Source organism: Durio zibethinus, chromosome 12 (assembly GCF_047325235.1).
Source record: "Durio zibethinus cultivar Kanyao isolate XHJ-2024 chromosome 12, ASM4732523v1, whole genome shotgun sequence".
Taxonomy (NCBI): domain Eukaryota; kingdom Viridiplantae; phylum Streptophyta; class Magnoliopsida; order Malvales; family Malvaceae; genus Durio; species Durio zibethinus.
Window position 1 is genome coordinate 22,363,953 of NC_143173.1, and position 16,199 is coordinate 22,380,151.

The 16,199-nt window shown below is 35.5% G+C and overlaps 1 protein-coding gene and 1 pseudogene across 2 annotated transcripts; one reads left to right on the forward strand and one right to left on the reverse strand.

Moving 5' to 3' along the window:
- Window positions 1-314: 314 nt before the first annotated feature.
- LOC149515891 (DNA-directed RNA polymerase I subunit 1-like) lies at window positions 315-4,296 on the forward strand (annotated as a pseudogene). Its single transcript, XR_016326112.1, has 3 exons — window positions 315-1,660; window positions 2,680-2,995; window positions 3,414-4,296. The product of XR_016326112.1 is annotated as a DNA-directed RNA polymerase I subunit 1-like (transcript).
- Window positions 4,297-4,419: 123 nt separating this feature from the next.
- Window positions 4,420-12,334, reverse strand: LOC111297771 (target of rapamycin complex subunit LST8-1-like). The gene is made up of 4 exons (XM_089741228.1): window positions 12,225-12,334; window positions 12,040-12,109; window positions 6,813-6,890; window positions 4,420-6,136 (listed from the first exon to the last, which is right to left on the reverse strand). The coding sequence occupies exons 1-4, from the start codon at window positions 12,332-12,334 to the stop codon at window positions 5,903-5,905; spliced, it is 492 nt and encodes a 163-aa protein (XP_089597354.1). The 3' UTR covers window positions 4,420-5,902.
- Window positions 12,335-16,199: the final 3,865 nt, after the last annotated feature.

Sequence of the window (16,199 nt, forward strand, 5' to 3'; positions counted from 1 at the left end):
CTCTTAGTCATGCAGTTGTTCCTAATAATGATTGCTTCTGGTTGCTTTTACTTGTAACCATTTGCCTTCTGTTTAGTACGAGCCTGCAGTTCCTTATTTGATTGGAGACATCTTGCAATGTAAGTTTCTTTTGGCTGGGGGGGGGGGGGGGGGGGGATTTGGTTTCCCAACTAGCATGGGTCATGTTGCAAAATCAGTTCTAGACACTAGAATTTTTGTTTGCCTCCATTAATCTACAGCTAGCATTTGTAAAAGGATTATTGGTAGTAGATCTTTGAGGCCATAACAACTAGGAAGGGGGGGGGGGGGGGGATTTGGTTTCCCAACTAGCATGGGTCATGTTGCAAAATCAGTTCTAGACACTAGAATTTTTGTTTGCCTCCATTAATCTACAGCTAGCATTTGTAAAAGGATTATTGGTAGTAGATCTTTGAGGCCATAACAACTAGGAAGGGCTTAATTAGGACAAGACACCAAGTTGATAGGTTTGCATTACAGTTTTATGAGGAAACCTTTCATGGCTTGCTAATTATGCATGCTTTTAAGTATAACTATGCATATATATATATATATATATATTTAGACCGAAAATAGGATTAACAGTAGTTAAGTCTTATGATGTACGGAAGTTGCTGTAAATAGAAAAAAAAAATTACTTCTAAACAGCATGAGACTTGTTAAGTTTCGAGGTGCAGATAACTAGTCAAACCTCTTTTGTTGATGCGATGTCAATAGACAAGCGATATGTTTTTCCCCCTAGACTTGTTGTACAACATCACATGATCAATAACAATCATTATTACCGATATATGAAAATATATCATGACAAAAATTTGCCTGATATTCTTTTTTAAATAGGGTTAATGTTATGAATGGCCATTGAATTATAACGAAATGTTTAATGTGGCACCTAAATTTTAAAAATCTCTAATGTGATACTTGAACTATGAATTTGTTAACAAATGTGGTACTTGGAGAGTTGTTTGTGTGCCATGTGTTATCATTTGGAGCTAGCCATGTTAGGGGTGATTACAACATTAGTTAATAAATTCATAGTTTTAAGTACCAAATTAGAGATTTTTAAAGTTCAGGTATCACATTGAACATTTTACTAGAGTTCAAGGGCCATTTATAACAAACCCTTTTGAAAACAAACAAGGAAGTCTAAGGGGGCAGAGCAGATTCCAACCTTACACCTTGAATCTCTGAAGGTTAAAGTGATTTTAAGTTTTAAATATAAAACATAAAATTATTTTGGTAATGCTGTGCATTTGCAAATGTATCTCTCTACTAATTTTCTGTCTTTTAGGAAATAAATCCACTTAGAAGTGCACTTGAAAACCATTGACATCTGACTTTTTCTTATGCTTTTTTTCTCTGTTGATCTCTTTACGGAGAGTGACTCCTTGGAATATTGTAAAGCTGAGGGAAGCTATTATAAATGGCTCTGAAATTCATCCAGGGGGCTACACACTATGTTGATAAGTTGTCCACTCAAAGACTGCCACCAAACAAAAAAAAACGTATTTCTGTATCAAGAAAATTACCTTCATCGAGAGGTGCTATTACCCAACCTGCAAAGAGTTTTGACTATGCATTTGAAGGAAAAATTGTTCACCGGCACTTACAAGATGGAGATGTTGTGCTAGTCAACTGACAGGTACTTACACCTTAACAATTACTTGCAGTGCTGATCCATGCGAGTGGTCAGCTGTCTTAAAAATATGAAATGTTCTTTGTGAGGGAAACAATACAGGAAAGTCTATGCATAATAGTCTTTTGGTTATATTTCAGTTATTTGTTTTTATTGATCTCTAAGTACATGACAAAAAATGGAGGGAAAGAAAAGAGTAATTCCCATTTATAAATAATGACTATCACCTGTTGGGGGAAAGTTAACGTGTAATAGACTCAAATGCAGCTTGATCCTTGTTTGCTACAGGAGAATTGACTGTGTTGCTGTCCAAGCCACTCATAGAGTCCATCTAAATCTGTCAAAGCACTTCTACATTTGTCTTTTTTCATCTTGTTCTTAATGTACAAGTGATTAAAGTATAAAAGACTTTCTGGCAAGAGTTCTAGATATTAGCTGTTAAAATTTTCTTTTGCTTGGAAGATTCTTAATTCTATTCCACATTATTTCTTGTTGGAACAGTAATCCTTGACAAACTTGTTCGTGGTTACTGTCTATTTCTCCAAATTTACCGGCAGTGTATGTGCGTGCTAATGAGTATGTGTCCATGACCATTTTTTTATCAATTTCTTTTCCTTTTACCTTCTAGCATCAAGCCATTGCATACACTATTTGTTGGGATAGTGATGCTATTATTTGTTGGTATTATTCTCTGTAAAGACATGGAATAAGACCTTTTTATGGTTTAGAAGGTAATGCAAATCTTGTTGAGCCAATGAATCATGGTATATAGTTATCCCATAGCATATGAGTGTATTCTATCTTGTTAACTATCTTATTTACCTCTTTTGACGCTTTATGTTCTGGTACAATTCGCTTATGGAAGTCATGAAAAAGATTATCAATGTTTGCTAAAAATGGAAAGTAATGAAAGCTTGCACCTTTCTTATAGGTTTTTTTATATGGTGTAAATCACATTTTTAATTAAATATATCATTAGTTTCATTGTTGTTTCTTGAGTTTGATTCAAACTTTTTGTCAGGCAGCCTACACTTTCTTGAGTTTGATCATTGGCTGGGTTGGAAATTGAAATTGATTGTCCAAGGATGAGAATGGAACTATTGAAAATAATGTGATTGGATCAGATAATGACAACGATGATATTTCTCATAGTTCACCAAACCTAGAAAACAGATCTAAGCCTAATTCAAGGGAGAAAAAAAACCAGTTCAGAAACCAAAAGAAAAAAGATTAGAGGAAAGTTTGATAGGACGGGACTGAGAGCAATATTTAATGCTATGAGAGGATTGTGCTTTGGGGTCCATATTAAGTTGATAAATGAACCTCATATTACCGGCTCAGGTACTTTCTTTTTTTGGTCATTCATTATAGCATTGTTTCATTTGTATCTAATTTCCTTTTTTAGATCACTGGTACACCCCTTTTTATGAAACAAATTGAAAATGGAACTAATAATAAGGAAGAGCATTTTCTTATTCTGATGCAATACTTGCATTGAAGCTTTTGCTTTCCAGCCTTTACCTGCGGAAGAGGGATGTGGCAAGGTTGAAATATACCGATTTTCTGGTTAAATGTTCTCATTTCCTGCTTTTTATTCTCTGTCTTGACAAAATTGCTTCTGGATGGATGTTAAGTTTACATTTAAACTTGAAGGAAGTAGTTTTAAAAAAGAACCAATGGAACTTGCTTGCTTATGGGAAGTTGAATTTTTAGTTAACTAATGCACACTTTTGGTCTTTCCTGGTATAATCTTCTGCAGATTGCTAAGAAGACTGCAAAGAAGGTTTACATCCAGAGCTTTGGAAAAATTAACCAATGTCGAGTGGCTGACTATAGTGAGAATCAAGTGTTTTACTACGGGGAAGATCCCAAAAAAAGGAAGAGTCCATCTCACAAGGAAAATATACCAGCACTGCACACAGCTGGAGTGGATTTTGTTGCTTTTTGGAAGATGGAAGATCACCTTGATGTTAGGTATTTATATTCCAACAACATTCATGCAATGCTTAAATACGTACGGAGCGGAAGCTGCCAGCGCAACAATCATTAGTGAGATCAGTAACGTTTTCACATCTTACGGGATAGCTGTCATGTCGACCTATGAGCCGACTTCGTTGTATAGCAGAGTCGACATCACCTTTAGGCAAGATGTCTTTTGAGACAGCCTCTAAATTCATCGTTGAGGCAGCAAAACATGGGCTGGTGGACAAGTTGGAAACACCATCCTTTAGAATCTGCCTTGGATTGCCAGTGAAAATGGGCACTGGATCTTTTGATTTGATGCAGAAGGTAGCGATTAGATACATACATATATATTAGCCATTCAGTAGCTTTGGCAAGCTTGTAGGGTGGAGTCCATCCATGTCTATGACTACCAAAAATATCTTGAAGCCTCAGTTTCCCCCCGCATTGAGCAAGAAGAGAGAATTTCAGGTACGAGTTGAGTTTGTTGTTTATTAGGCGCACAAGGAATCACTCATCTTACCTATTCTGGATGTATTATGAACAATTCTTTTTCAGGTGAAACGCATTACCAAGGTTTAAATTTGTGAATAAACGACGTCATCTAGTTTTGTTGTTTTTTTAATATGACTTCATTTGATCATTGATACACATGAATGAAATAAATTGCAGATTAATCATTGATTACAATTCTGACAATTGGAGCAGCCAAAAACATGTAAATTATCAAGCTACATAATCAGATGTACACAGCTGGACCTGGTTTATGCTGGGTAATTGATCATTAACAGCTTACACCCTCAGTCTCTCACAAAACTTTTTTTTTTGGTTATTACTTTATTTTTTTTAATTTAAAAATCAGATATTTCAGCTTATAAAAATGTAAGCTCGAAGCGGTGTAGGTAGGAACAATACAACATCAAACAACTTGTTCTGAATTCAAAACGCTAAGATCACTGTACAACTTGTACAAATGGATAATGATGGAAATGCACATTTGTCTTGAAGTGAACCAAGACAGACATGTGATTGTAGCTCTAACATGGGGAGGGTTCAGCTCCATCATGTAATGCACAGCAAACAGTTGCTTTATGATGTCCTTGATAAGTCTTAATCCCTTCACCGGTTGACATGGTACAAAGCTTTGCTGTTGTATCAGAAAAGGCTGCAAAGTAAAGAACATAAACATCTCGTGATGAAATCTAATATGGAATAACACCTTTTCTGGAGAGAAAAAAAAAAAAAACCTCCGATTATTAGGATTGTTTTCTTCAAGTAATATGGAACATCTAAGCTGTACAAGCAATCCCTCCATAAGGGAGACGTTGAGAGGAGAAGGGAAAATCAGAGGGGTAAGAAAGATCCAAATGAAAATTCAAAGTTTTAGGTTATTGATTAGAGGCCTAGCAGATCAAGGTGTAGGCCACCGCAAAACAAGCTTGCGCAAATGGTAATAAACCCTCTAGTTATATATCTCACAAATCTTTTAGCTAGAGGAATTGAAGGAAGAAAATGAATCTTCACATAATAAATTGCCAGGTATGCCCCAAGAGAGATAAAATTCAAATATTATATGGGGAGACAGATAACTTCATGATTTGGGTCTGTAGCATCTGAGTCATAATAGAATCATTGAGATTCTGGCATCTCAATGTGTGGATGACAGAAACATAGTGAGAGCACCCAAATGAACATATAATAGAAATACTGGTGCTTATTCACCAGCACAGCACTTATTCAAAAACAAAAAAGCCAACCCCATCAAACCAAGGCAGGCTATAAATAATTGGTTAAGATGGCCGGTGTGCACGATTTGGACATGCAATTTGAAAGCCAAATACCTGTTATCAGATAGGCACCATCCACTGAGAAAACGCAGTCCCATACCCAATGCTGATGTCCTGATATGTAATAACACAAAAAAAAAAAAAAATCCAAAATCAATTTACAGTCGGCTACATATATGTGTGGTCAAAATGATAGCATGCCTTAAAAGCTGAGACTTCAGTTGATACCTATTAAAGTTTTCTCCAATGTGAAGCCATCAACATTCCACATCTTGACAGTGTGGTCAGAAGATGCAGTGGCCAAATATCTGAAGATATGTCAACAATAATTACATTAGCATCTCAATGCAGACAAACATAATTAATTGGTTCCCATAAAAAAGTAAAAAAAAAAAACAGATTTAATCTTAGGCAGTAGAACCTGTGGGGCTCACAAAACTCAGGAGAAAGGAGACATTTGAGTATGTATCCATTATGCGCTTGTAGCTTGCGAAGTGGCTCATAGTTTGTCATAGTCTGCAAGAAAAAATAATGCCTCATAAGGCAAAACATGATAAGTTGATGAAAGACAATTCACAATTGATAACACGACTAAACTATGAGATAAAATTTGAACCTGGTTTCCTCTTAATAGGCGCCAAACATAACATGTTCCATGATTATTAGCAGCAACTACCAGGCTTCCATCCCACATGACTGTTAGAGACCTCACAGCTGTATCAACCTCAGGCACCTAGGTTTACAAAATTGATGATAATGACAACTTAATGTACACAGTTCTCAGGTGCATGATTGAGTCTATGTGGATAGGTTGGTAGGGAAGGGGTTAAGGAAGGAAGTGGGGTAGAGAAGCAGATAAGGGGAAGGGGAAATAAGCAGATAATGCAAATGGTATTGCCAGAGACCTAAAACTTAAATAAATATTCACAGGCTTTTCTGAAGGCCATAGGAGGCAAGGATGCCTATTGTAGCTTTTCCAGCTAACTTGTAGTACATGAGAACTATTTAAGTGTATGTATATCATATAAACAGCTCAAAAATACTATAAACAGTTTCCTCGCTACGAGTTATTGGAACAGCATTCCAAAATCCAATCAATTATCTTCCTTAATGTGATGACCAGAACAGCTATCCTTTGAGTGTATCTGAGCACATCCACACAGCTTTTCAGAAACTCATGGTCTTGGATATATTTCCTAACTTTTTCACAATTTTGCAATGAGAAAATAAAAAAATCCTATAATCAGCAAAACTCAAGTTTTAATATGGTATAGAACTACCAATGTAGACGACCATAAAGGCACTAAGTTCATGCTGATGCAAGAGACATCTCATGCATATGTTAACAGAAAACAGAAAATCCAAGAAGAAATAAAAAATATAATGGAGATAGAAGAAAGAAAAGATACCAATTCACAGCTGCAAGAGTTAGCTGTCCAATCCCACACACGAATGTTACCATTTTGGTCAACAGATATCAACTCAGTCTACAAAAACAAGGATATGCAATCAAAAACATGTCTAACAATCAATGTTGTGCAAGCGAGAGAAAATGAATAAGAGTGGCAAAAAAATCTACAAGGTAGATATGCTTCACTTGGTAAATGCTGTTCAAGAAATAGCAAAGATGAACTTTGAAATGTTTAAATGTGCTAAGTGCAATCTGTTAGTGGTTGGAGCATGCTAGTACTGAAGCATGTTAGTGTGTTAGTGGTTGAAGCAAGTTAGTATGGTATTTCTGCTGAAACTTTCTGGCAGCAGATTAGTTTAGGTAAAATGATGGGTCTGTGCATGGTGACCCATGCTGTTAGGCCAACAACTTTTGTATTTTTCAAGCCTATAAATTAATGAAATGAAGCTCATGATCAAATGAGCCAATTTACTTCAAGTGACAGATTAGTTTCTGCTGTCTTTGTTTGTTCTTCCTCTGCTCTAAATCCTTCAATTGGTATCAGAGCATTCTTTAAGTTCTTAGAGGATCTGTGAGTTCCAAAAATTGAGTGAAAAGCCATCAAACACTTTTCAGCCAGCCTTTGTCAACCTTAAATGGCCTCAAGCAATTGCTCCTTACCTCCACCTCCTATTTTTTCTGGTGAGAACTACCAGATATGGGCTGTCAAAATAAAGACTTATTTGAGTGCTTTTGATTTGTGGGAAGTGGTGGAAAATGAGAAGGAACCACCACAACTTCCTGCAAATCCAACAGTAACTCAAATGAAAAATTATAGTGAAGAAAAGGCAAAGAGGTATAAGGCTAAAAGCTGTATTGAGTCTTCAGTTTCTGATGACATATTCATTAGAATCATGACTTATGAAACTGCAAAACAAGCTTGGGATGTGCTCAAGGAAGAGTTTCAAGGCAGTGACAAGACAAGACAAATGCAAGTATTGAATCTTAGAAGAGAGTTTGAAGTCTTAAAGATGAAGGAGTCTGAAAATTTAAAGGAGTACAATGACAGACTCATGAAGATAGTAAACAAGATTAGATTACTTGGTGAGGAGCGTCAGACAAAAGAATTGTAGAGAAAGTTCTTGTCAGCTTACCAGAGAGGTTTGAGTCAAAAATCTCATCCCTTGAAGACTCTAAGGACCTGACCAAGATAACTCCAGCAGAATTGTTCAATGCTCTACAAGCTCAAGAGCAAAGAAGGGCTATCAGATAAGAGAATTCAACAGAAGGTGCTTTTACAGCCAAAGAGAAAGACAAGATGCAAACAGAAAGCAAAGGTAGAAAACAAGGAGACCAAAGAAACCAAGGTTCTAGAAACAGTGAAAAAAAAAGAAAATTTCCACCATGCTCTCACTACAAAAAGACTACTCACTTGGAAAAATATTGCTGGTACAGACCTAACATACAATGTAGGTACTGTAAGCAGCTTGGTCACATGAAGAAGGTATGTAAAAGCAAAAAACAGCAGCAGCCAGATCAACAAGCCAGAGTTGCTGACAATCAACAACAGCTAGAAGAGCAAGTTTTTGTTGCAACTTGCTATGGAACCAGAACCTCCTCCAGTGCATGGCTCATTGACAGTGGTTGCACACACCATATGGCATCTGATATCAACATATTCAAAGAACTAGACAAGACCTGCACCTCTAAAGTCAGAATAGGTAATGGTGATTTCATAGAAGTCAAAGGAAAAAGAGTAGTGGCAGTTGAGACACTAACAGGTACCAAACTCATTTCAGATGTGTTATTTGTGCCCAAAATAGATCAAAACTTGTTAAGTGTAGGATAGTTGCTAGAAAATAACTACTCTTTAGTCTTCAAAGACAAGGCATGCATAATTCATGATCCCACTGGCCATGAACTCTTTACTGTTAATATGAAAGGAAAATGTTTTTCCTTGAATTGGCATGAAGCAAACTCCTCTGCATATGCTACTTCACATGATGAATCTTCTTTATGGCATAAAAAGATGGGACATTTCAACTACAATGCATTGAATTTCATGCATAAAAATGATCTTGTATTAAACATGCCTACTGTTGAAGTCAGTGTTGGAGTGTGTGAAGTCTGTCAACTAGGAAAACAAAGTAAGTTGCCATTTGTAATTAACAAAGCATGAAGGGCAACTGAAAGATTACAACTTGTTCATACTGATGTTTGTGGTCCTATGAGAACCTTGTCCTTGAATGACAGTAGATATTTCATTGCTTTTATAGATGACTTTATTAGAATGTGTTGGATTTACTTCATGAAACAAAAGTCTGAAGTTGTAAATGTATTTTGGAAGTTCAAGGCTTGGATTGAGAATCAAAGTGGCTGCAAAATCAAGATCATAAGGTCAGACAATGGTACTGAATACACATCTGACAGATTTAATGAGTTTTGTGAAGTTGCAGGAATTGAACACCAACTGACAGCAACTTACACTCCACAACAAAATGGAGTCAGTGAAAGGAAGAATAGAACAATCATGGAGATGGCAAGATGCATGCTGTTTGAGAAGAATCTTCCAAAGAAATTCTGGGCAGAGGCAGTCAATACCTCTGTCTACTTGCTCAACAGGCTGCCCACAAAAGCTTTGAAGGGAAACACTCCTTTTGAAGCCTGGAATGGAAGCAAACCATCAGTGCACCACCTTAGAATTTTTGGCAGCATCTGTTATGTGTTCGTTCCTGATATCAAAAGGGACAAGCTTGATCAAAAAGTAGAAATATGTATTTTTCTGGGCTATAGCAACATCACCAAAGGCTATAGGACTTACAATCCACTTACAGGCAAGATGATTGTAAGTAGGAATGTGAGATTTAATGAGCAAGCTACCTGGAATTGAGAAAAATCAAAGGGAGAATCAATCAAGCAAATTGCTGCAGACATGATAAACTTCCAAGATTAAGAAGATTATATGTTTGAAAATGAAATTATTGATCATGAACCAGTGAGAGGAATCAGACCACTCACAGATATTTATCAAAGATCAAATGTTGCCATTCTTGAACCTGCAAGCTTTGAAGAAGCTGTCAAATTTTCAGAGTGGAGAAATGCCATGAAGGAGGAGATTCAAATGATTGAGAAAAATCAAACATGGATGCTGGTTGACAGACCAAGTAACAAAAACATCATTGGTGTCAAATGGATTTTCAGAACAAAGTTGAATGCTGATGGTTCCATCAACAAACTTAAAGCTAGATTGGTAGCTAAAGGCTACTCCCAATAGCTTGGTGTTAATTTTTCAGAGACATTTGCTCCAGTTGCAAGGTTGGACACTATAAGGCTGTTATTAGCCTTAGCAACTCAACAAAGTTGGAAAATATACCAACTTGATGTCAAATCTGCCTTCTTGAATGGTTATCTTGAGGAGGAGATCTACATTGAACAACCTGATGGTTTTGTTGCCAAGAGACATGAAGGCAAAGTCTATCTACTCAAGAAGGCTTTGTATGGATTAAAACAAGCTCCCAGAGTGTGGAATTCCAGAATTGATGATCATTTACTGAAGTTAGGATTCAAGAAAAGCCTCAGTGAAGCAACATTGTACATTAAAGTTTTTAACAGTAATGATCTGTTGATTGTTTCTTTGTATGTTGATGATCTTCTAGTGACAGGTAGCAAATCAGCTCTTGTGGAAGATTTTAAGCTCCAAATGCAGGAAATTTTTGAGATGACAGACATGGGAGAAATGTCTTATTTTCTTGGAATAGAGATTCATCAAGACCAGCAAGGAATCTTCATTTGTAAAAAAAATATATGCAAATGAAATCCTAAATAAGTTTGGGATGGAAAATTGCAAACCAGTCAACACTTCTTTGGCTCAAAATGAGAAACTTGTTAAGGAAGATGGAGCTAACAAAGTTGATGGCTCTATTTATAGAAGCTTGGTTGGTTGCTTATTGTATTTGACAGCAACCAGGCCAGACATCATGTATGCTACAAATTTACTCTCTAGGTTCATGCAAAATCCTAGTGAGTTACATTTTAAGGCTGCAAAAAGAGTGTTGAGATATGTCAAAGGAACCAATGAACTTGGAATTTGGTTCAAGAAGAATGATAGTTCAAGATTGGTAGGATTCACAGACAGTGACTGGGCTGGCTCTCATGAAGACATGAAAAACACTTCAGGCTATGTGTTTTTCATTGGATTAAATGTGTTCAGCAAAGAAACAAGGAACAGTGGCTCAATCAACAGCAGAAGCAGAGTATATAGCTGCTGCAGTTGCTGTTAATCAAGCAATTTGGCTAAGGAAAATTTTGTTGGATTTGAGTCAAAAGCAAGATGATCCAACAGAAATTTTTTGTGATAATCAGTCAGCAGTTGCAATGGTCAAGAACCCTGTGTTTCATGGAAGAACTAAGCATATTAAGATCAAGTATCACTTTATTAGAGAAGTTGAAGCTGAGAATGAAATGAAACTGGTGCATTGCAAGTCAGAAGATCAGATTGCAGATATTCTGACCAAAGCCTTACCAAAGGCAAGGTTTGAAACATTAAGGAAAGGTCTTGGTGTTTCCAGCAGAAATACCAAGGAGGAGTGTTAGTGGTTGAAGCATGCTAGTACTGAAGCATGTTAGTGTGTTAGTGGTTGAAGCAAGTTAGTATGGCATTTCTGCTGAAACTTTCTGGCAGCAGATTAGTTTAGGTAAAATGATGGGTCTGTGCATGGTGACCCATGCTGTTAGGCCAACAACTTTTGTATTTTTCAAGCCTATAAATTAATGAAATGAAGCTCATGATCAAATGAGCCAATTTACTTCAAGTGACATATTAGTTTCTGCTGTCTTTGTTTGTTCTTCCTCTGCTCTAAATCCTTCACAATCTCACATACTTGTCCAATAAAATTTATTCTTCTTTGATCGGTAAACAACCAATAAGTTTGTTATTACAAAAATGGTTTTTCCAATTTCGATAATAGCATGAACACTATGATAACAGGTAGGCTTGTTAATTATCAACAGGTACATAATGAATCCATCGATAAAGCAAACACATTAATATAGAAACAGCAGAGAACCAAAAGATAAATGGAGGAGATTGACATATAAGAAAAGCCAACATAATCCCTACTTAAGAACATAATCTGCATTACACAGACATGTTTTCTTTTAAAACTACAATTAGGTGTAATATAATAGCAAATTCAGCAAAGGATTCAAGCAATTAACAATCTGAGAATTATGTGATATACCATTACCTGATTTGGGTGTAAGACAACAGTATTAACAGCACCACGACTTTCATATTCCCTTTGGCAACCTGGAGCTCTGCATTAGACTTAAAAATGAGAAATAAGTCTATGTAATATCCACAAAAAAAAAAAAAAAAGGGAAAGATACTTGAATGAATAGAGGTGTCTTGTCTTAGGCAAGTTTAACCTACCTTAAATCCCAAAATTTTACAGTGCCATCCTCAGAGCCAGAATACATCCAGTTTCCATCACATTGAAATCCTACAGCCATTACGTTATTTGTATGCGAATCATAGCTCATTACCTGCCAGGTAATCATTACATATAGAAATAAAATGTAATGCCCAATCAAAAGTCAATGACATGAAAAGAAAAAAAGACTAATTTTAAGCGAATAAAGTCCATGAAAATCATGCAGAAAGTTGAGGAAAACTTACAAGTTGAGGAAAATTTTTCTTCAATAGATAAATTTTAAACGTCAACTTTAATATCATAATAACTGATTTAAAAATTAATTTTTTTCTTTTGATTTTAATTTTTACTATTAAATGCTAAACTTGAAATTGCATTTAAGTATTCTAGACTTAAATTAAATCATTGATAAATTTAGGATTTTAATATCCACTTATATATATTTGTTAAAAAATTTATTAATTTTATCAATCAAAAGAATGTTTAATAAAAATTTTAAAATGTATAGAGAAAATTTTCCTTCAATTATTTTTTGTTTTTCAATTTTTAAATTGTCCATAAACATCTCAGTGTCCCATTTGGATCCACCTCTGGATCAGATTTGAGTTGGGGTCGATAGCTGGCTGCGCTGGGAAAGCTACTCAAAAGTAACCTAACCCTTATTAACAGTAACGAGAAATCAAGATATCTCTTTATTCCACAAGCCTGCTGGAGAAAACCATGGTATACATTTGCCTTACTAGTTTGTTGCAAACAATTTTGATGAATCTTGAAAATGATGAATGATGATACCAAACTTTGCAATATTCCTTCCTGGTGATGTGAAAGGGTTTACGTCGTGACTCAGATTCTGAAATGGCCTTCTTAAAGGTACTCGAACAGCACGGTGCACGCTTCTATATATGTTAATCCAAAGTAGCTCAGGTTAGTTCTTGCTGGCCAAATTTTTTTTCCACTCAGCAGGTCATGTACTTGAGTTCTGATCCTCCCTGCTAATTCATTGATGATAGTTACATTGATTTTTACTTGCTTCTTTGTGTTCAATTCAAGTACTGACTTATCTTCTTATGCCAGATTTAATTAACCGTTGGTGAGAAAAGGGGTTTCACCGTCGTGACTGTACTACTGTATCTGTATTTACCATCATGTAGAACATAATTAGTACATTCCAGGTGAGTCGGAGTTAATCACTTGGTGATGAACTGTTGGTAATTGTAGTCGAAGCATCGCTTTCAGACTTTTTTCAGATGAATGAATCCACCATCTTGCCCAACTTGCAAAGACCAATCTCTTAAATTTATGATAAGTGTCTCTTCTGCATCTGTACTATAGCTGGGGTAGCCGGGAGCCTTTAGTTATTACATGGATTTGTATTATGTTGCACTTCTTTTTTTTTTTTTTTTTTTTTTTTTAATTTGAGGTTATCAAGATTGAACCTTCATCATTGAAATTAACAGTCCAACATTGCATGAACGAAACCTTCCAACTGTTGATTACATGGATTTGTATTATGCTGCACAAGTCCTTCGGCTCTCCAGCTCCGGCAGATTATTAATCTTTTCAGCCTTGTTAAATTTCATAGGCCTATGCTTAGAAGCCTGAACATGCCAAAGGTTACTAAGGTCTGTAGAGCAGCGAAAATTAGTAGTAGCAGATTGAAATGGAGATAAGAAGAGAACTGTCTGGTATAAGAATCAGTTTAAGCAGAAAACAAAAAGTTGTGGCATGGTAGTCTTTGGTAATACAATAATATTGAATGAACTCTGAATAAAAACGCTTGAGAATTAATTTTGAGGGAGATGGTGATTCTCTACAAGAGAAACAAAGGCTTAGAGAAATCGAAATGAAAATCCATTTTCTGTGTTTATTAATATTTCTGGTTAGTGATACAGATTTGTTCTGCTAACAGTCGGTATTTTTTTACCTTTTTGGCCGGAGAGCAGAGCTATTATAACCGACAGCCTTTGTATGGAGTGATTTTCTGCTTCTAAGTTCTAACGTTTAAAATTATTCATAAAAATTGTAAAAATTACACTGACAAAGTTGGACAATTGAAGTAAAGAAATTTAGGGTAGTCTTTGGCTAACTCTTTTTTCCATTCCCTTATGGAACAATAAGTAGTAAAACATTTTTTTTTATAGGGTTTTTTTTCTTGAAAGGCAAGAGAATATATTATTCAAGGATGGGAATCCGGAGCAATACAAAGTTTAGAAAGTCATTGAAGAAAATAAATCACAACGGATTTAGAACCACAACACCAACGCATTCGAGCAAGATACCCTAGATTTGGCTAGACCATCAGCTATATCGTTTGCCTCACGAAAGATGTACTCGAAGAGGATGTCTTTAGTGCTGCTTTTGAGACACAATGTGATTGGAGATATGCTTCCATGGAACAGTGGAGGGGTTGTTAGCCCAGAGAATAGCATTGTTGAGTCACTTTCAACGATAAGGCAACTTGAAGAGAACCAAGTGGTTGAGGAAAAAGAAGAAGCCCGACCCTCTTTGGTAGCAGTGAATTCAACAAAATTTGAATCTTCCACCCCAATAGGCATAGAGTGAGACCGCCAAGATTTGAATCCTAATCACAAAAACTAAAAATTCAACTACAATTCTAACAACGGGTTATTCGGCTGTTGGGAATAAGTATTAAAACCTAAAAGTAAGACTCGTACAAAAAAGATCTTTGAGTCTCCATTATTTCAGTGATAAAGTTGCTGATAAATGAAACCGCCAGAAAGAAATTTATCTAATCAGGCACTGCAAATTTGAGCAGCTTGATTCTCAAATTAACTAAGTTAAAACATAGGATGATGTTTCATGGTTCTTTGGGGCATTACTTGCAATATATTGTCCTACTTTCTTCTTGACCATGCTGTTTCTGTTCTGGGTCAATTGGATGGTGGAGCCATGCCAAAAGCAAGGCATGGTGGAGTTTTAAATGAGCTGAGGAGCTTTTGTAATGGTCTTTTTATGAAGAGGTCTACCATCTATGTCCCCCTCCTTTTTTCGTAGCTTCTATAATTGGGGAAAAGATTTACAATCAACATCTTGCTTGCATTTGCTGCAAAAAAATTTTCAAGTGCCTTTGGTTTTTTACAATATATGTAACATTTGATCAATTTGTCCCCAAGCTTTTGGCTTAGTAGCTAAAGGCGTTTAAAGAAAAATCAAGGGCTTGATTTCAAGTTAGGCATCTCACATTCCTTTTATTTGTACTAAGATTTTATCTTCTTGATGTAATAAAAAAAAACATTTAACCAATTTTATCAAATTATGTGTTTACCATATGAAATTATTGACATCTTTTTAATATAAAATAAAAAATACATATATACACCTTTTTTACCTACAATCAATTATTGGTTATTATGTGACATTCACATAGCATTAGCACGATATTTTTTATAAAAATATTTAACATTTTTATTAAACAAATGGCATGCATATGATACAATTATACTAATTAGATATTATATAGACAAGTTAAGAGAATGATATTAAAATCTGATTAAAATGATATATTATTTGAAAGTTTATAAAATAATTTTAAAGTGTTTTCCCAAGATATCAAAATTTTTATTTTTCTCATAATGCAAATATCAAAAGTGTAATTAATTCTGATTCAATACATTGAAATAGATGAAGTTCCAAAATTAACTTTATAATTTTTATGATGTGCTAAAAATAACTTCATTTTCCTCAATCTGTTTGACTATTTTCAGATTGGTTGTTTAATTAAGGGCATGCAAGTGTTGTTTTCTTATGCTAAAACGTTAATATCTTAAATGCAGGCGTGTATGTACATTTTTTAGATCGCTGCGTGTGATTTATAAAGTCTTGAGCTGAACTATGCACTTGTTTCGCGCGGGCCTCGCTAGATCATGTCAATTGCATGATTTGAGTGCGTAATTAGTAGCTAGCTAATACCTAGACTTCCCAGGTTTGAAGTTTGAATGTTAACCAAATCATCT